General features: G+C 31.6%; 1 protein-coding gene across 50 annotated transcripts in view; it reads left to right on the top strand.

The window, feature by feature from the left end:
- The window catches only part of LOC127863025 (CD109 antigen-like), a 94,751-nt gene that overhangs the window by 67,451 nt on the left and 1,711 nt on the right, over positions 1 to 25,589 (top strand). For all 50 annotated transcript variants that reach the window (XM_052402395.1, XM_052402396.1, XM_052402411.1 and 47 more), the window contains 21 exons: positions 2,379 to 2,399; positions 4,333 to 4,353; positions 5,450 to 5,473; positions 5,700 to 5,738; positions 7,544 to 7,561; positions 9,707 to 9,776; positions 10,467 to 10,584; positions 11,762 to 11,875; positions 12,034 to 12,093; positions 13,447 to 13,590; positions 13,714 to 13,858; positions 14,100 to 14,276; positions 14,761 to 14,842; positions 15,121 to 15,277; positions 16,721 to 16,801; positions 21,863 to 22,034; positions 23,167 to 23,366; positions 23,639 to 23,803; positions 24,512 to 24,574; positions 25,208 to 25,317; positions 25,479 to 25,534. In XM_052402395.1, coding sequence (XP_052258355.1) covers positions 2,379 to 2,399; positions 4,333 to 4,353; positions 5,450 to 5,473; positions 5,700 to 5,738; positions 7,544 to 7,561; positions 9,707 to 9,776; positions 10,467 to 10,584; positions 11,762 to 11,875; positions 12,034 to 12,093; positions 13,447 to 13,590; positions 13,714 to 13,858; positions 14,100 to 14,276; positions 14,761 to 14,842; positions 15,121 to 15,277; positions 16,721 to 16,801; positions 21,863 to 22,034; positions 23,167 to 23,366; positions 23,639 to 23,803; positions 24,512 to 24,574; positions 25,208 to 25,317; positions 25,479 to 25,534 — 2,037 coding nt within the window. The remainder of the gene's footprint in view (positions 1 to 2,378; positions 2,400 to 4,332; positions 4,354 to 5,449; positions 5,474 to 5,699; positions 5,739 to 7,543; positions 7,562 to 9,706; positions 9,777 to 10,466; positions 10,585 to 11,761; positions 11,876 to 12,033; positions 12,094 to 13,446; positions 13,591 to 13,713; positions 13,859 to 14,099; positions 14,277 to 14,760; positions 14,843 to 15,120; positions 15,278 to 16,720; positions 16,802 to 21,862; positions 22,035 to 23,166; positions 23,367 to 23,638; positions 23,804 to 24,511; positions 24,575 to 25,207; positions 25,318 to 25,478; positions 25,535 to 25,589) is intronic.

Raw genomic sequence — 25,589 nt, 5'->3', positions numbered from 1 at the left:
TTATATCGTTTGAACGAATCTGCACTAAAACTAAATTTAGGTTCACATCGTACATGCATGATCAGTTGTCAAACGAAAGTACGGTTGATATTCAAATGCATTATGTTTCTCTTTCCGGGATATTGTTTTAGTATGTTGATGCTGCATTAACAAATATAAGTGTATATGAAGTGAAAATACCAACAATAAACAACGGTTGCGATAGACACCCATAAACTGTTAGATGCCCATAATATCACTTTAATCACCGTCGCTTTGAAATTGTTCATTCGCTAGGGAGATGTACACCGGTGTGATTTCATACACACTTTAATGTATTTATTTTTCCTAATCTGGTACTGCGGTTACTGTGACTTAGTATACTTTTAAACCATTTTTGCGAACTTAAACTTGTAATAACATTATCGCTTCATTGTTTTATTTCGTATTGTATTTTGATTTAGTTTAACGACCAACTTGTTATCTGATACATTTATGTGTATAACGATATATAGTTTTATCACTTTCGCTATACAGGTAAGCATTCTATAAAAGGCAGTACACTGGTGTGATGTCAGTTTTTCTTTTGGTTTATTTCCTACGCATGTAATGGGGTAAATTGTATTACGTTCAAGCGACCAACTTGTTATATGTTATATTGTAATATATTAACATATATTCTGTTATCACGCAAGCTAGACACTTTTGCATTAGATATGGAAAAGTACACATGAGTGATATCGTTGTTGTTGTTTTTTTTTTGCTTTTTTTGTACTACGATTATACAAGGGTGTTTTTTATTGAGTTTAAGGACCATATTGTTATATTGTATTAAAAATATAACCGGTAAGTGCTTTATCGATTTGTTATATAACAAGTGAGACTTAGAATAAAATAACGGCGAGGTTTGTCGGTCTGTTTGTTTTTCTTCGTTCTAAGCCTGACATTTTAACACGACTGGGCGCTAACCGATTGTTCTGTTTATCATACGTCTTAGTTTATATTGATTAAAATATCACGACTGGTATATTACATTACTTGAAAAAAGTTCATATTTTCAGTATATGTGGTAATAAAATTTCGCGATGTGAAATCGAAAGTACATCGCGAAAAAAGGTGACATAACGATAAACACACTATAAATAACGCAAGTAGATTGATCATTTTAGATATAAAATATGTACAATTCACTGCGCATGCCCAATTTGCATTCCTGGGTTTACCACGTGACGATGATGATCAATCTACTTGCGTTATTTATAGTTAACTGGTAGATACCTGGTATCTGTACCCAGGAAAATTTATTACCAAATATATTGAAAATATGAAAAATTAACAACTTTTTTCAAGTAATAAAAATACCAGCCGTGTTATTTTAATCAATATAAACTAATAATTTTAACAAATACGGTATTTAGACCATAGATTTTTTCGTCATTCGAGTTTGACGGTCCCTTTAACGTGTTAAGAATAAGGTAATGAGAACATGTGCTTCTTAAAGATTTATGTATTTGTTGTTTTATGTTTTTGCTGTTTGTTGCTTTTTGTGTCTTAATACATTCAATATCTGTACCAACTTATTTGATGTGCTGAATCTGAATCTATGTTTGCACAATCGAATACTTTATAGTTGATTCTCAGTTAAGTGACATATATCCAAACATTGCCTAAAATGCAAATGTCTTGTTTACGTGATAAAAATACAGCAGACAGCGTTATACCATGCATTCATTAATTAAATGGTATGATAGAAAATCATATTTACCTGATATAACAAATTATATCAGGTACCATTGTACAAGGTCAATATAAAAGTAGGGGTAAACTAAATTAATATGTAGAAAAATACATTATGTTATCACTCTCGCTGTACAGTCTCGCATTCAATGAGCAGTACATCGGTGTAATTTCATAATTATCTTTGCTTATTTTCTTCTCTTAAGCTGGTACCGTGGTGGCATGAGTGAGTTTAAGTTTTAATCTTTATTGTAAATTAAAATATAAAATTTGATTAATATCGCACTTGTAATTGGTGTCAAGCGACCAACGTTTTATCTGATATAATGTCATCATTGTCGCTGTACTATTTGGAATTTGATAAGGAACAGAACACTTGAGTGATGTTTTTGAAACTCTAATTTTATTTACTTTCTTGAGCTGGATCTAGCTGTTGCATGTGTAAATATACATTTAAATATCTCTTGAAAACTTAAAATGCAAATGTGGTGGGTGTCAAACATTGTTCTGTATTAAGTTTGATCGCTAAACGTGTAATCTGTGATATGTGAATTTATAAATTTACATTATTTTTTCACTTTCGTTTTAATGTCTTGCATTCGATAATAAGTAGTATTACAAAGTGATATTAAATCTAAATTTGGATTATTTCTTTTTTTAAGCTGGCTCTGGGGGTACCATGAGTGAGTATACATTAAAATAATTTTGCGAATGAAAATTGAAAAATTGATACGTATCACACTTGGTAGTTTATTTAGTTTTCTTGATCAACCTTTGATCCGATATATTTATGAAATCACAGTCGCTTTAAAACTGTTCATTCGCTAAGGAGATGTACACCTGTGTGATCTCATACACACTTTTAGTGTATCTATTTTTCGTAAGCTGGTACTGAGGTTACCGTGACTTAGTGTACTTTAAAACCATTTTTGCGAACTCAAACTTTATAAGATTATCGCTTCATTGTTGTATTTCGTATTGTATTTTGATTTAAATTAACGACCAACTTGTTATTTGATACATGTATGTGTATAACGATATATAGTATTATCCCTTTCGCTATACAGGTAAGCATTCTATAAAAGGCAGTACACTGGTGTGATGTCAGTTTTTCTTTTGGTTTATTTTTTTTTCCTACGCTTGTAATGAGGTAAATTGTATTAAGTTCCAGCGACCAACTTGATATCTGTTATATTGTAATATATAAACATATATTATGTTATCACGCAAGCTAGACACTTTTGCATTAGATAAGGAGCAGTTCACATGAGTGATATCGTTTTGTTTTTTTACTTTGTTTCTTTTCCTACGATTATACAATGGTGTATTTGATTGAGTTTAAGGACCATATTATTATCTTGTATGACGAATATAACAGGTAAGTGCTTTACCGATTTGTTATATAACAAGTGAGACTTAGAATAAAATAACGGCGAGGTTTGTCGGTCTGTTTGTTTTTCTTCGTGCTAAGCCTGGCATTTCGACACGACTGGGCGCTAACCGATTGTTCTGTTTATCATACGTCTACGCACACATTAAAACAATTCTTACGAAAAATCGATAAGACTCTGTCATTTCGTCGATAATTTATATTTTGTATTGTCATTTTTCCACAATTGAGTAATCCGAGTAATACGTCGTATCTCCACACAATGGTTGATAAACAGAGAATAACAGATTAGGTTACAGCCCTAACGTTGTTTTGTAGCCTTTCAAAAGAACGGCGTGGCTTAAAAAGCAGTGGGTTTTTTTCGTGTCGAGCGTGATATATTACACAACGATATGGCATACATGTTGTTTTTTTCTGTTTATCATACCTCTACGTCCACATTGTTAAAGATATAATGAAATATAATCGCTACGACGCTGCATTTCTAGCGGGAATGAATACGATGTTTGGCGTTTAACGTGTTAAGAATAACGTAATGAGCACTTGTGCTTCTTAAAGATTTATGTATTTGTTGTTTTAAGTTTTTGCTGATTATTGCTTTTTGTGTCTTAATATATTCGGTTTCAAATTATATGTTTTGTTGAATCTGATTCTATATTACCAAAAATGATGACTTAGATTTTCCGAGTAATTACTCACCTTCCTATAAATATGACTGATGTAACAACTTGATGTAGACTTTATATATAAAGTATAACATGCAGCGTTATATCAATCATGTATCAATGAGTTTTATGATAAATACACACTTTAAGCTGATATAAAAATCATATCAAACATCTTTGTATAAGATCAATATATACTAAGAGGTATGATAAATTAAAATGTATAAACATACATAATGTTATCAATCTCGCAACGCAATCACACATTCGCTAAGGGGTAGTACAAATGTTTGATGTCATAAATGTTTATACCTTTTTTAAAGAATTGCAAAATTAATGACAAGTGTCAGACTTAATATGTAATTGGATTAAAGCAACTAACTTTTCAATCTGATAAATTTATAGGTATAAGTATTTATAGTAGTATCGGTTTCACTATATAAATATATTATATGTGCTCCTCATCAAATACCAAATTTGTATAGCGAAACCGATACAACTATAAATATTTATACCTATAAATTTATCAGATATATATATAAGTTTATTTATTTTCCTTAGCTGGTACTGGGGGTGCCTCGAGTGAGTATACTTTTATAGATATATATATATAGATATTTTATTGAGTACGTTTTAATCTGTTTATATTTGCGTTGTGTGTATCTTCATTGAACTTCATATTGGTATCATATATTAAGTATTATTCATATATACCAACAGTAAAGACTGTATCAAATCCGCATGAAACGTCGTATCTAGAAACAATGATTTAAATAAACACATACTTACCTTATAAAGCATTTATATCAGATCTCATGTTATCAGATTTATATCGACTGAATGGTACTATAAATTAATATGTATAATCCCACATTATGTTATCACTTTTAATATACAGTCTTACATCATTTAAAAAGCAGTACACCGATGTTTTGTCATAAATACCTTTGTTTTATTTATTTTCTTAAGGTAGTTGTGGGGGCCTTATGATTGAGCATAATTTTTTAATCGTATTTAATATTGAAAATGGATGTGTATCACATTTGGTATTTTATTCGGTTTAACCAAAAATATTTTTATCTCATTAATGTATAGCTGATTAAATAACTGACATTTAATCAATGTCGCTTTTGTAACAAAATATCAATTATAAAATACACTAGCTTACCAATCTTTCATTTGATTAGGAGCAGTACGGTGTGACGACATATATTCATTTCGTTGTGCATTTTCACGTTTGATGGTTTGCTTACCATTAGAGAGGATATTTGTTAAATAAGTTTTAGTGAACACAGATTTTGATTAATCCTAAACTTGTTTTATGATATATTTTTATGTATGAAGGTATATTATTAGATTACTCTCGATTTACAGTTTTGCATTCGCTTAGGGACAGTACTGCGATGTGATGTCATTTATATACTTTACGTGGTTCTTTATTATTTAGCTGTTCTGTCGTTTCATGAGAGAGTGTTCTTTTTACTCATTTATGTGAATTAAAATTGCAAATTTGATGAGTAATTTACCTTGTATTTTATTGAGTTAAAGCGACCAATTTTTATCTGATGTTTATACATTTTTTGTAATTTTATCGTTCTCGCTATACGGTATTTTATTCAATAAAGGTAATCAAACTGTGTAATGTCATATATACTTTCGGTGTCTTTCCTTCCTTTAGCCGGTTCCTTAGCATGGGGTGCTAGTAAGTATAATTTGTATTCACTGTAGTGAATTAACTTGCAGAGATTTGTATCATATCATATCATATTTTGTACTCAATCAAGTTTAAGAGAACGAATTGTTATATCATACTCTAAAATATAATATATGTATACATATATGAATTTCAACAGTTTTACATTCGTTAAGCAGCAATACACTGATTTCATATATATTTTTATTTTTATACGTTTATTTCTTTTCTTTAGCCGGTTCTGTAGCTGGTTCCGTATTGTCAGGTGGCTCGAGTGAGTTTTATTTTAATTTATGTTAGTAAATTAAAATGGAGAATTTGAATTGTAATACCCTTTACGTTTAAGTTTTAATTATCATGATTATGTTTGTTAACGAAATAAAAGTTAATGTGTTTATTTATAATCCGGTCGTTGCGCTCCAATTATTAACATTGTTGCTCTCACATGCAAGATCTTAAAAATATGTTAAAGGTTCTTATGTAGACATTATTTTGAACTACTCTTTGTAAGCCTTGCTGTTTTGTACTGTTTGGGCAATCGGTCACTTGACTTAAATAAAGGACCAACTAATTGTTTTTAATGAAAATTCAATACTGCTCCAGCAGCTGGAGTTTCACTTCTTTATATTGGTTAAACCCTAGTTCCTGACCAATATTGTATGACCGTTTCATTTTCGAAACATTTCGAAATTTCCGACTGGCAGGCTTTTTCAAAATTATTATTTTGCACTGTTTGATACATGTTAACGTTTACACGCAAACTAATTTTTAAAAAATGTGTGTTAACGTTTTTTGATATTAAGGATATTAAGTTATTCTGAAAACTGATTCTTTAATTTTGTTATTTGCATGAAACTGCATCATATTCAGTACGAGAATAAGTGAACATTCGCCTTTATGATATTTAAAACTGATAATGGGCTGCCGTCAATGTATTTATTTTTAATAGCATATTTATGTTATTATTTTGTATCTGTTATTTGTTGAAGTCGGCATACGAGTCTTAGTATTACTTATGCAATACCTCAAGTTTAAATCTATCACATATTGCTAAAACTTGTAAACAGAAAACCATAGCAAACGTGCGCACATATAATAGTACAGATCTGTTGTAATTTAAACCATTAGAACCATTCAATAAAAACCTTTCGATCAACCATGCATTGCCGCGGGAAAAAATGTTAATTCACTTAACGTAATTGAAAAGTTTAATTACTTGTTATCCCTTGTTGCAAATTTAACAGGAATCATAACAGATACATTTTCTGGAGAGAAATGGTTGTTCCAATCATTTCATCTTTTATTAACTGTAAAATACTAAACGCCTACACAATGCATGTCGATACACACAATACCACATTCAAAGCTGCGGTCACCGCAATGGAACGATCAGATTACAGAATTGGGGAGGGAAGGGTTAACCGGATGCCGGGTGCGCCGAACTTCACACTTATCCCGATATTGTTACATACACATCAGCATAAAAAACATTAAGTTCATGGAATTGCAATTTGAACTAACACTCAATTAACGGGAATGTGATTATTGTGTTTTATTTGCAATTGAATTAAAAGCTTACGTTGTAAAACGTATAATCGAATTGTACAAGAAAACGCTCATCGTCAATTTAAATGTTATATAGTCAGTATAGTCGAAATTTGATTGCTCTAAAAGTAGCCAAAGGTCCTACAATTTATGTAGCATGTCTTTACCATCTGCAGTCATGTCAAAATAATTATTGCTGGTAAACAAAAATATTTGTAGACCAACGTTGAAATTAACAGTATACAGCCACACAACCTCGACAAAAAAGCTTCTTGCCACGAACACATTAAAAAGTAAACATTAAGATGTGCATGTTTTATATTGAATTTGACCACTTTATATTTGTGTGGGTAATTTTGAAATTATTTTACTGTTTCATAAGGGACTTTCAGTGCATTTGGTGAAGTCTTCATTTCACTTATTTAAAAGTGTTCTTGCCTGCTAGTATCTCTTTCCTATCAAAAGTCCAACATTATTTAAATTAAACTTAACGCTAGATTAATAATTGCGATTATTTTGTTGTTCCTCTTTCAGTGCGTCCTGCATTAGATGGTATGTAATTTATATTAAAAATTGACCTTGCATAGTGTATATACAGTCATGTGTTGTTGTTTTTTGTTACAATCCAAATAAATGTATAAATACGCTTTCTGATAAAGAGATATTACAATATACATAGAAGTATTACCTCGTGTTTTATCAATTAAATACATTGACACGTTGGCCAATTGCTAAACTATTTTGATTTGGATCTGAGAACGCGTGTATAATTAAGATTAGAAAGGAAATAAGAAAGTGTTAGATATGTGTCTGCCCATGGATTTTATTCTCATATTTTTATTCATTTGAACTGAAAAGTTTGATTTCGATACCGAGGGTTCAAGCAAAAGGGTTGTAACTGATGTTTTTTTTTTTACAGAAATGGACTGTTTTTATTGCGACATACAGGTCTATTGAAATGAAGTTATTTCTTTGAATGCGGAAAAGTTTGTGTCCAGGAGCAGGCTTCTGAAATAAAACTCGTATTCCAAAGTTTTATGTTTAAAGTATTAGCACTCTAATGTCCTTCGTTCATTATGGCCTTACATATCCGTCACTCCGAACGTTTTCGGGGTATGTGCGGAAAAAAACTAATATTCGATAATAACGCTATGAAATACTAAATGTAGGATCCGCGAACTATATAAAATGACAGCAAATGTAGCCGACACAGTACGTGGCAGGTTGGGTCGTTATAAGAAAAAGCAAATTGCCATCACTTAAGAAAAAGGGTAAATATGAGTGTTATTGTCGATCATCATTATGTGACTGTAGTAAATGATTAAAGTCAACTATTGCATGGCAGTAAAGATAATTGTAAGAAAGCGATTCGTGGAATTACAGTCGCCGGGTGGTCGAATTCAAAACGCTTTGTCAATTTAAGTTTTAATAAACAATCAATTCTTATACACTTTTCTGACAAAATGCTTAAGAAAATACAAAATCAGTTTTACAAATACATATTTCATTAAAAAAGTCATTTGTTACATCATATAGTTTCAAAACATATAACTGCCTAGTGCCTACTAAAGTTTAGCGCAAAAAAATCCATGTGTCATGCTTTCGCTTTTAACAGCTTGTTGAAACATATTTGCATTTCAGAAAAAGGTCCAAGCGAGGTATTTTTCAAAGATCTTTTTAGCATGTGAAAGGATATATAATTTTGAAAAAGAATGTTAAAGGACAAGACAATTCTTTTTTTTTTTCACTTAAATGATTAATTTTATATATCTTAAATATTTTAATTGTGACAGGTTTTCCTTCTCCGGAAATAAAAAAAAGGCAGATAGAACTGTTTCTCTTTCACCTCTCGAAATATTTGAACATGCCGAATTTATTAATTTAATGCGAAAACATTGGTAACATTATGGGATGTTAAGTAGGTCTCTAGATTAATGGACATTACTATTATGACGTTGATATTTCATTGAAACTCGGGAGTCTTTTATAGAAAGAAGTTTAATCGTATCGCAAGCACTTGAATTTCTTAATTGAAATTACAGTGTACCATTATAAAAGTTGTTGAAGAAAAATAAAGCCCGAAGGTAAAGCAACAAAGTAGTAAAAAATTATATGTCTCGAAATAATTACCTTTCTTAAATAAACTGAAACGTATTCGTTGGATTGTTTAAATTTAATATTTAGCAATTTTGTTTGCTTTCAGTGTCTTAATTTTTTTAATATATAATTAACGTTTTCGTTTCTAATTTAATGGATGAGGTTGAAATAACATGCATTGCACTGCAAAATGTCATAAATTATGTATTTTCTACTTAATTATTAAACATGTAACATTTATATGTGTCTTCGCTGTTTATATTATATCAATTTATTACACTATTCAAGTAATACTCAGATGAATCACACACATTTGCACTTAATTTTGGTTAAATATGTATTTGATTTACTGTCCATAATTTGTAACATAAGTCTGTATTCTTAGCGCATAATCAAAAGCAAGACAACCCAATTAGGTTAAATGTAAATAAATATGGGGGTCACTGCTTATTCTATTGTTGTTTTTTAATGATAAGCATTCACATTTTTTTGAAATTGTAAATCAATAAAATAAATCCTCTAAAAACACTGTTTTGTACTTATTTCTTGATTACTTTAACACAGATATGTTCTTTATTGTTATTGTTTTGGTATTGTTAGCTTTGCAGATAGGTCAACTTCTAAGGGACAAGTTTCCGGAGACATGGATATGGGAAAAACACATTGTTGGGTATGAATTTGTTTAGAATAATAAATAAAGCTTCAACGTAAAATCATCATAAGAATCATGAACATGTATAATTAACCGAAATGATTTTACACTCTAAACAATAAATGTTTGGAGAAACAATTTTCTGTAATATGCCAAAAAGACTTGGGAATAATAACACTATACAAACAAAAATATTGTTTGTTTGTTTTTCTCTCGGTATATGTATCACAGAAATGATGTTGATAAAGTGAACATATTATGTTAAAATTATTATACTTATATTATTAATTTAATGCTCATTAAAATGTGCTTCTTCGATTTGTTGAAAGCAAACAAATTCACGAAAAGGGCAATCGTGATAGAAGTTTAGCAACATTAACTATGCTTAACAGTACAAGTTATAAACTATGCGTTACTATAATCCATGCATGTCATATCTGCATTGAGATCAGTACAAGATAAAATCGAGTTGAAAGCACCTTCGTAAAACATATGCTGCATATAACAGCCTATAACAGAGTATGGACCTTATTATGAATAACCTGTTAGGACTTCATATGTGTTAAGAATACTTCAGGCGATGTAGTATTAGTGGCATAAGCTGTATATTAAGTTATTGTAATCCTTTTCGGACGTAGGAAGCATCGGTTATTCTATATCGAAGTACACTTAAAATATATTAATCACATCAGTTTTAGTGTTTTACAGAGTATCCGGAGAATTACATATAACAAAGCAATTGCCGGATTCGATCACTTCATGGAATACCACCGTTTTCGCAACAAACTATGCAACAGGATTCGGAATAGCTGATAATATTTCGAAGGTTTGTTTGTATGTAAATGATAAAATTTGTGCTTGATTAATCTCTTAAAAAGTTTAATTCTTTAGTTTGGTTACTGTAATCGACAGTGTTTTTTTGTTGGTTCACTTATAAAATCTATGCAATAATTGTTTCTTTAAATATTTATTAGAAATTTTCGAGCATGAACTCAATACTGTTTTAGCATGCATCGAGTTTCAAACACATTTGCAGCAGCATTGTAAAAATTCATGTCAAACGCAAAAATTAACGCCCTATATCCAGTGACATTCCTTAATACACTCCATACGAAATATTTTGTCGGAAGCATAACAAAGTCAAATGTTGTGTGCTTTTAAATAACTTGGCAAACATGATCAACAAATTGAAAAATTGTGCCAAGAGCAAACGAATTTCAATGTCGATGCAAAAGATTAATGTTGCATCTTAATCTTATCCGGATACTATAATATTGGTATGCATTATGGATCGGAGTTTGGTCGAATACAGGAATCGAGTCCAATGTAGCGTTCAAATAATCAAATTGAAGAAATAAATATTATATTGCCCAGAACATTGTTTATTTTGAGTGATAATTCGATTTTCAAATTATGCATCAGCGGCTACAATAATAATGTAACTTTATGGCATGTGCACATGTAAACAAAGTGAAATTTAAACTTCATACATATTGTCAAAGTGATATTTCATGGCAAAATATTTCCATTCAAAATTCTATCATCCTTAGAAGACAATTCTCAACTGTTCACACTCATACTAATGCATGTCTCTTCCAAGTGTCAGTCTGTTGGTCCCATTCCACATATAATGGATAACTGTCCAAGACATGTACAGAAAATGTTATCGTACATAAAGAGATGTTTAACTGATGTGGAAAAAAGTGTCGCAAACCTCAAAAAAATGAAAAATGCAAAAAGACACATATAGTCTAATAACCATTGTTAATAATTCTTGTGAGTAGTATGTCTTAATTTTAGAATCAGTGGCATCATTAGCTTTATCACATTACCACCAAAAGCGGCTATTGTTATACAAATTAAATGACCACATACTGTTATGTTATAGTGCTGGTTAAGTTCATGTTAACATTTTTCTTCAAGTTTGAATTGAAGTATCAAACCATTTATTCTTGGTAAAAACGTTATGTTGTATTCCAAAACATATTTTTCAAAATTGTTAGGTGACTGTTAAGAAGTCTTTTTTCATTACTATGGATCTGCCCGACACGATTGTTCAAGGGGAGGAATGTCTTCTCCAAATAACAGTTTTCAATTACTTGCCGGAGCGTCAAGAGGTGAGTTCCAAAATGGATGGCGGTTTCGTGTTGTTTTATTTAGAAATCTGAATAATATATAATTCACATGGTTTAAAGTAAATTGAAGCGTCTAAAATAGTACATAAATAATATAATATACATTCCTTTATAAATGAGTATCACACATTGTTTTGCAGGTGGTTATATCAGTTCAACACTCAGATGATATACATCAAACAATCCCAACTGCAACAGTGGTATGTTAATCTGATGCTCAATTTATTGTTTTACATAGAAAATACCGACAAAATACGTTTTGTAATTTTGAATAGTTTGATCTTACTTTTCTTCAAGGATGCTATAGTGAAATCAAACAACATTTATACAAAATGCATAATACCATTAACAAGCTTGACAAGAATGTATTTATTTTACCTAAAATTCCGGATTAACATGTAATCGTCTTCCCTTTGAGATAGTACACTTGAAATCTTTTCTAACGCAACATGTTTAAAAATCAATACTGTTCCCCTTTTTTGAACGGATTTTGTTCAAATTAGTCAGAATAATTCAACACACACACATATTTGAATTGGTCAATACAAACATTTAAAACTTAACAAATTAAAAATATCTCTAATTAAGTATCATTGAAGACGATGGATGCTCCCCTCGTTTGACCTTGAGACAATCTATTATTACCCTCGGTGACCTTGACCTTGACCCAAGTGACATCAAACCTCATCAAAAGGTAGAGGTCCATGCAAGGTACCTACATGCAAAATATGTAAGAGATCGGTAACATATTGAAGGCGCTTTGAGAAACTGTCACAAAAGTGTGACGGAAAATCTATTTTTAGCATCGATGACCTTTACCTTGACGCCAGTGACCTCACACCTTATCAAAAGGTAGAGGTCCATGCAAAGTACCTACATGCCAAATATGTAAGAGATCGGTAAAATATTGAAGGCGCTATGAGAAACTTTAACAAAAGTGGGACGAAAGGAAGGAAGTAAGGAAGGAAATAAGGAAGGAAGTAAGGAAGGACAAACTGGCAACTATATGCTCCACCAAAAATGTTCGGGGAGCATAAAAAGATAAATTCTCAGAAATGTAAAGCGTAAATAACAGCAATGTGAAAAGTAAAAAGCATAAACTTGCACGTCTAAATCACTGACCGTCCCGCAACATGACAATGGAGCGGTTGCGCTCCTTAATATTAATTCGAGCGATTTTGTTTTAATGCCCTCGGTAGGATCGCATAGATCAGTCGCACTGTCAGTCTGTCAGTCAATGTGTCCGCCAGTGCGTCCTTCCTGAATCCTAATAAACGCTTTCAGATATTGACCTGAATGTTGATGTGTGAGTCTACTTACATGATTTACAAATCAAGTTTTAATTTCGATCCGATCCATTGATTTGTGACAAAGTAATTGGCCTTGGACTTAACAATTTTCTCTAAAAAGCTGCTGGGCGGCTTTAAAGTGTAGTACAGGTCATTGCGCTTCACAAGCACAGCTGTTGTTCGAATTCATTCAATGTTTTCCCGGGTTTAGAGCCCACCTAGAATGATGACATTTAAATGAAATAAAAATATATCGCGTTGCAGGTACAACCAAATGAAGGTCATTCTACCTTTGTTCGATTGACTCCTAATATAACTGGCGATGTCAACATCACTGTAAGGGCAAAGGCTGGGGACTTTTTCACGACGGTCGCCTATGACTCACTTCAAAAAACCTTACGCGTGCGGGTATAAATTTATACTGTTTTTATTTCTCTTTTGATATACACATTTTGCATCTAAATATGTAATCTTTCTGTTGTATTGCATTTGGTTTAAAATTGTGTAATATATAATCGTTTCACTTTTCAGCCAAATGGTGTGCACATGACCGAAAATCAACAGCATTTGATACATGTGCACCCAACATCTTCAAATTATAACAAGTCTGTCTCACTGGCCAAACCGAACAATATTGTACCTGGAACGGAAAGATTAATTCACTTAAAGATAACAGGTAATCTTGCTCATTACACAATGAGTTTGACACCATTTATATTGTTTTAAAATATTCGAATGTGACGATAAAACATTTTATTTAATGGGTTGTTTATCTTTTTCCCTAAAATGTCATCAAAGCATCTGAATGTATATTTCTTAACTTATATTACTAATGTATATTTCTTTACTTATATGACTTCAACAAAATACATTGTATACAATGATGTGAAGTTTTATTTTAAAAAGGATTGTTTCAGGGGATTTTATGGTTCCAAGCATTGACGGTTTGCAAAATCTAATAAATAGACCATCTGGTTGTGGCGAACAAAACATGGTCAATTTTGCACCTGATGTATTCATTTCGAAGTATTTGAAAACAGTAAACAAGTTCACACCTCTTTTAAAAAAAACGGTGATTGAACATTTGGAATTCGGTAAAGATATTAGAAAAGTGTAGTTAGATATGTTTTGATTAATGTAGTAGCTTTTTATTGATTCCTCTGAACATATTCCCTTTATTGACGCTTCGACATCGCCCCTGTAATAAACTAACAACCAAATATACTTTAACTACATTTTAACTTCTCTTAAAACCACATATACAAGAAAAATAATATTTTCTTCAATGTCAAATGTATTTTTTTTAAATTCATAAATGATGTTTAATAAAATTGCATCAAAATCATAAAATCGTTTAAATGTTTTTAATATGTGTGTTTATTTATTTAAAACCCAATAGCATTTGAATGTGCATATCACATCCGAAGTAATAATTTGAACAAGATTCGTAACATAAGAAATCCGAAGTATAAAATCTATAGTATAAGCCGAGCAAGTATTGTTTATATTTTTAGCTGTGCACGGTGTTCTATAGAAGCATTTTTACTTGTGTTTTTCTTTTACAACATTATTTAATAGGGTATCAGAATGAGCTCCGAAATAAACATTCGGATGGTTCCTTCAGTGCATTTGGGAACAGCGACCGTTCAGGCAGTACCTGGTATTTGAATTTTAAATATAGCAACACCAGAAACTTTATTAGACATAAATTAATACTGTTTTCACTACTTATATAACAGAATACAAATTAAATAAACAATAAAATGATTATAACTGGGATCACAGTCCTGGAACTGTAAATGGGGCTTAAACTGGGTAGAAGGCAGACATTGATACTCGTCATGACAAAAAATAAACTTTCGTCGAAGATGAAAGTAAACTTTTTTTAAACGCATTAGTTCTATAGATGTTATATATTATTCTATAATGTTTAACCAGGCTCACAGCTTTTGTAATGAAGTGTTTTGGACTTGCAAGATCGATGATAATGATTGATGACAATATTATCAAAGAAGGCATAAATTGGCTTTTGGACAAACAGAAAACAGACGGATCTTTCGACGAACCTGGTCGTGTGATTCATACGAATATGCAGGTAATCTATTTTAAATGGGTACAGTATAAAGTTATCTATAAGGTGTAATATACATATGGGAATTGAAATATTTTAAAATAAACTTTGGCTAAAACAATCAATACAAATATATATTAATGATGTCCGTTATTTTAACAAAGGACACGTTTCAAAAAGGTGTACAATCACTTAAAGGGGCCTTTTCACAGATTTTGGCATTTTTTAACTTATTCATTAAATGCTTTATATTGATAAATATAAACATTGGATCGTAAAAGCTTCAGTAAAAAATCAAGAATAAAATCAAAAAAGGAAAAGAACATTGCCCGGAGCAGGTTTCGAACCAGTGACCCTGGAGTCCTGCCAGAGTCCTGAAGTAAAAACGCTTTAGCCTACTGAGCTATTCCGCCGAGTACACAAACTGAACGTATTTTATACCTTATATAAGCAATCTTCGTAGTTTCACAAAATTTAACGACAAAAACAGAACTCTCCGAATTATTCAATCGTTTCGCGTTGCAACGCTTTATAATTTTGAGGTTTTAAAATCGTCAAAAGATGCATATTATGGCTATATTAGACCATGGTAAATGTTCAGTATTACTGTTTCCTCACAAATATCATAACTAAAACGAAAATTTGCGAATCTGAAACAACTTTTTTCAATTTTGTCAATTTACCAAAGCGTGAAAAGATCCCTTTAAAGGGACTGTCGACCACGACGACGTAGACAAGAAAAGTTGTAAAATACCGTATTTTTTTACAATTATTAGTTTATATTGATTAAAATAATACGACTGGTATATAGCATTACATAAAAAAAATTGTTAAGTTTTCATATTTTCAGTAGAATTAGTAATAAATTTTACTGGGTATGTCTACCAGGTAACTACCAGTTTACTATAAATAACGCCCGTAGATTGATCATCATCGTCACATGGTCAACCCAGGAATGCAAATTGTGCATGCGTAGTGAATTGCATATATTTAATATAGAAAATGATCACTCTACTAGCGTTATTTATAGTGTGTATATCGTTATGTCACCTATTTTCGCGATGTACTTTCGATTTCACATCGGGAAATTATATTACCAAATATAGTGAAAATATTACCTTTTTTTAAGTAATGTAATATACCAGTCGTGATATTTTAATCAATATAAACTAATAATTGTAAAAAAAATACGGTATTTTACAACTTTTTTTTTCGTCATTCGTGGTTGTCAGTCCCTTTAAGTCGAAGTGGTCTATAAACATTTTAAATATTAAATGATTTGCTAATTTTTATTTTCTATTCTTACATTATAACTAAATGCAAGTGATGTTGTGCATAACGTAGTTTCTTTTGTGTGGCTTAGTTTAGCTCATGGCTGCAAATATCATTGATTATTGTATTATGTTATAACAAAACCTTCCGGACACTAACAAACACCGCATCTATTCCTTTAATTTATATTTGTAGTCTGGTACTGGACATGGCGCTGCCCTGACTGCGTTTATTATGATATCCCTGCTTGAGAACCGCGATTCATATTCAGCAGCGGTAATGTTTTTATAATGTTGGTAATTTCATTGACTTGTACAAAGAGATCCATTTATTTTAATGATAAAATGGGGTCAATATAATAGTTATTATTTCAACACAAGTAAAATAATGCTAAGCGTGATATAACATGCTTATAAATTATTCATTAACAGTTATTATTCATTTTGTAACTAGAATCAGTTTAAATCATCAATTAACATTAACAAGATATTAACCATATACATATCCACCATGACATGTTAAATTCAAATCTGTAAGTTAGAACATTGTTTGTGTTGTATTTCAGCAGCATATTTTAAAAGCACGTAGGAAAGAACAAATTGTCTGTGTTGCATTTCAATGAATGTTTATTGCAAGGGTTATAACACAATCAACATTTAGACTTGGCCATCTTTAAAAAAAGTATATATGCTGCGCTAAAATCAGCCAAATTAACATACTAATTAAAAACAAGCTTTTCTTTTTCATCAGCAGTTTTTAAACAAAGTGTTTTTATTTCATCAACACATAAGGAATCGTACACACTGATATAAATAACTGTACAGAACAGCAAACAGTGTTATGATGGCCTAATAATTTAACCCATTATCTTTGAAAACAACAAAAAATCAAAGACAATTCAAATAAAAAATCAGGCAAACTTCTTAAACTATAACAGGAAATGGTATACGTAGATACATAACTTGTCATTGACCCGCTGTGATGCAAATATTTCTCTTTTCATAATAAGAGGTACTAAAAACATAAATACACGAAAACATGCCAGGCTATACATATTTTACACTCCCGTTTTATTTTTATTGGTTTTAATGAGAAAAGTAAGTCATGAAGAGTAATATTATTTAAGATTAAACACTTTAGATCTCCCTCAAAGTCGCTAGGTACTCAAAAAGAGCCCTGCACTCTATGCGAAAAAAGAAGATTTGCTGAATTCACACATTCTGAAAAAAAACTCAGGAGGTTCCTGGACAATATTGGGTTACGGCAATAATTTATGTTTGATTTTAATATCATCTATTAAAGGATATTTAACTAAACTTAGCCTTGTTCGTTTAACATTTTGATGTGTCTGCTCATTTGGCTATGTCACTGCAACACTCTTTTGCAATTTATATTTTATACTGTTTATCAGTTTAATAAGAATGCGAACCACAATAAATATCACACACTACAAGTGTATGTAATGTAAACCTGTTACAAAGTTTTGAGTAGGGCATAAAAATTTATATTACCAAATACAACTCCATACACTATGTGCTTTTGACAATTTTCTGTGACACTCTGATAAATTGTATTAAGGCGTTTAAGTACAATATCAGTTTCATGAAGAAGTATAATATTTCTTAGCAATGGCGATGACATAATTATTGAGCGATCTTTTATCATATCAGGGAAAAACTTTGAATAAATGACATTGTGCATGATATGATAAAATACATTGCACTGGTACTATTATTTCAATACGACCGCTGCCACGTACTCTGCAATATAAAGTAATTAACTCAGTTAATTCTTACATAAAAATGACAGTTCTAAATCATCGCAAAAAGGAATTAAGGAAGCTGCAAATTTTTAACTACTTATATTTACGATGGTAGGGTATCAAATGTATTACCATGGGCATTCTAGAGAATAGACATGTTAAAAGCTCTGTTACAAACTTTGTGTCCTAAAGATACGTAAAACATTAATAAATATCATGTACTTGTAGACTGCATTATTGCGGGAACATACTTTCCTTTCACATCTGAGTGTTCTCAAAGCGAAGCAAACAAAACGGTTCAGGATTTCGGCACCATTGTTTGAAGGCTGAACAGAAATAATTGTTCATTTGTATCAGATAAGACCGACAACAAATTTCTACCGATGAGCACAAACCACCTAAATACTTGTAATATATTTACAATGAATGTATTGAAAAACGAGCGATATTACCTAAAATGCCATCAATAGCTGGAGACAAAAGATAGTTATATGCAATCTATAATTCATGATTCAATATGTTGTTCAGCAAGTGTAAAATATAATTGAGGCAAAGTTAGAAATATACTTTACATACATACATTTAAATTTATTTGCTACAAATTTTGTTGATTTTCACTATATCATTCACCATTCCCAATATTAAATAATGGCTTATTTACAACTTGGTAGGAACAAGCATTTGCTTGAGAGTAATTCTCATTACTTTTTTAAATTTTAACACAGTTTTATATACTAATTAAATTTAAGATTTATACTATTTGGACATGTTTAGAATTTTGTTAAGACAAATACATTTACTTCATTAATGAAATTTAACTCCATTTAACTCTTAATTTAATGGGGAACTATTTAAATATGTTATAAATGTGCATATGGATACTAATTGTACCTTTTGTTGTCAATCGGTCCGTGTATTGCTATAAACGAGATCTTATTCTTATTTAAATGGAAACAAAATGAAACAAAATTATTTTAGTGTTTGAAAGTAATCAGTTTATATAATTTGGATTTTAATTTTGATATTGTAGTTTTCTTCGATGGTAATATTCCTGAGCATCTACCTTATGGAATTTATGTCTTGAATTTAGTTCGATACGCTAGTACTAGTTTAACTTCATGAGTAAAAGATTTCAATAAACGTAATCTCGTGCTGACTTAACATTTGTTTAAAGAGGCTTTGTATGCCCCCAGATCGAATGATCGGGGGTATATTGTTTTTTTTTTGTCTGTCTGTCTGTCTGTCCGTCTGTCTGTCTGTCTGTCTGTCTGTCTGTCTGTCTGTCTGTCTGTCTGTCTGTCTGTCTGTCTGTCTGTCTGTCTGTCTGTCTGTCTGTCTGTCTGTCTGTCTGTCTGTCTGTCTGTCTGTCTGTATGTATGTCTGTCTGTCTGTATGTCTGTCTGTTTGTCTGTCTGTCTGTCTGTCTGTCTGTCTGTCTGTCTGTCTGTCTGTCTGTCTGTCTGTCTGTCTGTCTGTCTGTCTGTCTGTCTGTCTGTCTGTCTGTCTGTCTGTATGTATGTGTGTCGGTATGTCTGTCTGTCTGTATGTCTGTCTGTATGTCTGTCATTGTATGTGTGTGTCCCAAAACTTTAACCTTGGCCATAACTTTTGCAATATTGAAGATAGCATGTTGATGTTTGGCATGCATGTGTATCTCATCGAGTTGCACATTTTGAGTGGTGAAAGGTCAAGGTCATCCATCAAGGGCAAAGGTCATTTTTTCTAAAATAGCTGCCGTGCGGCTTCAAAGCGCAGTAAGGGGCATTGTGTTTCACAAACACAGCTCTTGTTCACATTGATTTTCATAATAAATTAGCCCAATGCTACACTAAATATTGTAGTTTAGTTTACAAATACAGTGTGCCCTTGACATGGAATGTAAGTAATGGAATATCAAACCAACATGCCATTGAATACGTCCGCAAATGTGAAAATGTAATAGTGAATAAAAACATAATTAATTGTTGCACTTTTTTTTCTTATAAAGAGGATGAAATGCGTTGACATTGAAAACAACATGATTGTGTTTTCTGACTGCGAATTTATTCCATAATTACCAGTTTGGTATAAACTGTGCACTGTACATACAGTCCGCATACATTTCGCAAATTCTTATAATTCTGAATACCTTCCTGATAGAAACTAGTCTTAAGTAAATAGAATATGTAGCTTTTAAGTGCAGTATGTTTAAAATTATTACGTCATCAGATTTCAAGTCGTAACTGAATACATTTACCTCAGATATTTCTTGCTTAGATTCTTTAAAGATAATGAATATTGAATGTTGTACTATTGTTATTATAACTGGCTTAAATAATTTTATTTCTTTGATACTTTTTAACCTGTACTATTTTATTTGGCTAAAGCTAGACAAACGCAACCAAGATTTGTTTTTTTGCGTTTTAAAACCTTATCTTGGCTTCTTCCTTAATAACAAGACGATGATCTGAATGTAAATAATGCTATTTTCTTATGTTTTTTTATTAAAGACATCACTATTCATGATAATTTTGTTGAAACATGTGTATGTTTTCCTAAGTTTTGACTTAAAAGAATGTTGAAACTTGACGAGGACTTATATAATATACTTAAATCTCAATTAACTAAAAATTGTTTCACTGTAATACCCCGAAATAACATTTTTTTTACAATTTTTATTTTACCTTTCATATAAGTTACCTTTACGAAGTTAAATGCCCGCACTATAACCTTATTGATGCGCAGTAATTGGGTCAAGATTCAAACGCTATTTGTAATTTCAATTAATTAATTTTAAACATAATATGTAGCTGTTACTGTCGGTACCAACAGGAACAAGCAAATTCGTTGAATTTGTATCCCCCGCCAATATACTTCTGGACACAAAAGTGTTATATTTGACGCTCAAAAAAGCATTTTTTCAAGATGCAAAGGGCCATAACTCCGTTATTAACAGATGGTGTACAATGCGATTTGGCGTGGATCATCCTCTTATTCATATGTATACTGATACCAAGTCTCAATGAAATCCGCCAAAGCACTTCCAAGATATGGCTCCGGACAGACGGACGGACGGACGGAAAGACAGACAGACGGACGGACGGACAAAGCCAAAATAATATCCCTCCGCCTATGGCGGGGGATAATAACGACTATGACCATCTTTATCTTACTCGTCTTGTTTTCCGTTGTGTCTTTGTGCGTCTGTTTCTTTGTTAGCAGAATCTCAAATGGTCACTAAACTGATTAATATGTACGTGATGAAGAGTTTTCTGAAAGGGATAACTGTCTATTTCTAAAAGGGAAAACTGCCTATTTCTGATACATGATAAAAAAAACTTGTTACATACTACGACATCACCAGTTGTGATTGTATTCTACATGACTTTGAAAAACTCTAAACAAATCAATTATTGAGGCTACTTTCTTTCGGCATTGAATCGTCATGAAATTTTCTCTAATTTGTACGGATGTTATTCACTCATAATGCGCTAAGTCTCAAGCAGTACCAACGTCATATATATATATATACTCATTCAACATAAATAAGTATATTCATGTTATCTTAATTATATGTGGGATGGTGGTTATTACAGCAATCCAGAATGAATACGTCAGCGTTGAAGAGTATGGCTTACTTGGAAACACAGCTCAGCACCATTCACGATGCATATACGCTTGCAATAACGTGTTACGGACTGGTATTGACAAGAAGTTCCCAAAGTTCTATGTGCTTTACCAAACTCCAAGCTGCTTCAAGTATAGATGGTATTAATGTAAATAAAATAGATACTCTGACGCGAATAGATGTTTTTTAATATCATTGCTAAACAGAAATTTTACAAACTCTTCATATGTATATTTTTACTATCTACATTGTATATGCAATTACATTTCCAATCATTGTTAACGAAATTGGAGGGAATCACTTCATCAAAATATGACGAGTCTCACCTAAAACGGCTACCTCAGCTAATAAATAAACAAATAAAGAGCAGTTGAAGCAGCTAATGCATTTAATTTTTGTTAATTATAAGCCTTATACATCGAGAGCTTACTAGTGATATATTAAGATTACCAAATGCATCCTACATTTAGAGACCACCTCAACACATTTTAGTTCGTGCTAATTCTTATGGCAGAGTTAACAAACGATAATTATTTGTGCATGAAATTTTAGTCAAAACAGCAGACCGATGTTAAAACTGAAACTTGAGTGATTATATACATGTCGTAGACAAACATCATTGTGTGATATTAATTAATTCAATTTTTCAAGAATAGTATGGCTATTCTTCAATGTTTCCGAAAATGGTGGAAATTTGTCCTATCTATCATGAATAAAGTTAGTTAATACGTCACTCTGGGTCGTCCCTTAGGCGAAAAAGGATCTCAATTACTTTGAAAAACACACACGCACTCATCAACACTGGTGCGCAATCAGATTCATGAATTATAACATATAAAAAAATCTAACTTGATTAGAATCACTTTTAGAAAAAAGCTTTCCAATTTGATTAGAATCGTTTTTAGGTAAAGCTTTCCAATTGTGACATATATAACTTAGCATGGATATTAACTTATTTTCGTGGATTTTATCTTTAAACAAAAACATCCGTCTCTGAACCCCCTAATCTCAAATGAATACCACATGTACCATTGGAGAGTGCATAATGTCGTTCATAAGATATAAACAAAATTGAACTGTCGGAGCAAAAAATACACAACCTGTTTGAATTAAAAAACTATTGTGTGGTTCTTGTTATAATTGATGACGTGATTCCATCTACGTAAACTATTGAATGCCAAAGCAAAGCAATATCTTTTTGCAACCATGGATACCGTTTTCTTAACCCATAATTACTTATAATAGTTTATTCAAGTGTTGTTGGTGTTTAAGGAGAGTTAACTTATTGGACCAGCGGTGGTCGAGTGAAAAGGTCAGGAGTTCTACACACAAGGGCTCCTGCCCAAGATATCGAGTCAACGGCATATGCTCTATTGACCTATATCGAAATGAATAAAATGGCAGAGGCTTTCAGTATTGTTAAATGGCTGGTCTCTCAACGGAATCCTTCTGGAGGATTTCAGTCAACTCAAGTAAGACATTTTTCACTTGGAAATGATCAGCAGAGTCATCTTATACACGTCAACAAGTACCCAATAACTCATAAACGCACTCAACACATGTGTTTAGATTCATACTTGATCTACAAGGAACTCAAATTATTAACATTCCGGTTTTGCAATTATAGCATGTTTATCAAAATATAATTATGAAATGAATTTTATAATATGGCTCCAGCTATATGTACGTCATATTTTTGTCATGTATTTGCCGTTAAGATAATATAATGTGTTTACTTTAACAGGACACCGTTGTTTCTCTTCAAGCATTGGCAAGGTTTTCTGAATTATCTACAATCGGCCCACATCAGACACCAAACTACAATGTACATTTTGTTGGCATTGGAAACGGTTTTAATCATCAGTATGACGTAACTCTTGGCAATTACGATGTTACGCATACTGTACCGGTAAGAGCGATTTGACAAAAACTTATTTGACGGTTCATGTTAATTAATGTTATTTTTAATTACAAATTGTTCTTTAATTTGAATACAAGCTGTCACAGTTTTCGAACTCAATTAAACGCTTGATTAAGGAAAATAATAAGCTGATATTATAAGATGTGTATTTTTGTTAATATTTATTGATAAAAGCACAATAACATTTTAAAGTAAATAATATAAAAGACATTCACTGGTATAAAATGATAATGCTTATGTCGTGATTAGCAATTCATAGAACAAGAAGTAGTCACGTACTTACACAAAGCGGTGACCAGAGTTTGAATCGCAATTGGTCAAATAAAGATTATTCCAGTTAGTTGAATTTATGTTCTGCATAAGGTGTATGTAAGTCACGCAGGTTCGAAGTCAATCACACGTTTGAAGGTCGAACATTGGAGTCTCAAATTTTATTCGTTCCATATCTGCTATGCTAGGTTAGAATTTTCGTGTAATTTGGTTCAAATTTGCTTCTGTCAGATTCAGAAGACATTATCCAGTAACGCCAACTCAATCCCTAATGTTATTGAATGATTAAGACTGTACCTTCATGTTCGTTCGTTCTCTTTGCCCTTTCAAGAATTTTAAAGAAACCAACCTTTAAATGATCACAATGAGGATGTCGCTCTCTTTGTATATGCCTTATTGCATTCGTTTTGCTTAAAATAATTTTAGATTCCTGACAGCCTAGACAGTCTTAGCATCTCCGCAACCGGACACGGAGTTGCTGTCGTCGATGTTTGTATTATTTGCTCTTTTAATTTACAATTTTTTCGTTATATTTATCAGATATTCTGGCTCATTTTTAACATAAATACAAACAAACGATTATTCATAAGAAAAGCTCTCAGCTTACATTTATATTTGACAAAAAAGGCCTATTATCAAAGTTATTGATATGCGTTAATTATTTTTTCAGAGATCACAGTCAATGTTCGGTCCAATAACATACTAACAAAAAGTCAATCAGATCAGTAAACGTTTATAATTTTTGCTCATCTGTTGTTGCCGCTTTATATATTGGAAAACAACTAAAAGTAGTATTTTTATCTTGTATACTTGAGTTATATCGTTTATATAGTAGTCAGGCGAATGAATCACACATTTAAAGTACACCATGTTAAGACGAACGGAAACACTGTTTGAAGATAGTTATAACGTTTTATTATTTGAATTTTCTTTTGTATGGTATGTCTGTCTGATGTCGGTTTCAAAGTTCCTGGTTAACATAAAAGTGGCAATTTGAAAATGTTATAACTATAAATCATGTAAATTATGATAGTATTCAAACTGGCGTCGTGTGCGAAAATGAGACCATATAGACGATAATAATTTATGATTAACCTGATTGTTTTTGTTTTAAATGAAAAGGTCATTATGTCTTACTACGTGCAAGGATCAACAAGCAGCAACTTTATCGAGGTGACTGCTCCGGTATCTAGCGAATCCATCAACAGCGTAACGATCGATCCATGCGTTCGGTACCGTATAATAGCCAAATATTTTCAACAAATAATTTTCAAAATTGAATTATTATATTCGTTTTCAAGCGTTATTGTTTCATACTTTTTCAATACAGTAACACGTAAGAATGAATAAAAGAGGCTCTTTACGTAGATCGCTGAGCTTGTGTGTTTTATAGATGGATCGGGCCAACAGCTAGCGGCATGATACTTGTTGAAATAGAAATGATAACAGGTGATGTTCAACTTAAACTTTTAAAAAACAAAATGATATGATATAATCATATTTT

Source organism: Dreissena polymorpha, chromosome 16 (assembly GCF_020536995.1).
Source record: "Dreissena polymorpha isolate Duluth1 chromosome 16, UMN_Dpol_1.0, whole genome shotgun sequence".
Taxonomy (NCBI): domain Eukaryota; kingdom Metazoa; phylum Mollusca; class Bivalvia; order Myida; family Dreissenidae; genus Dreissena; species Dreissena polymorpha.
Note: the sequence above shows the minus strand (reverse complement) of the source record. Positions and strands in the feature narration are given on the sequence as shown.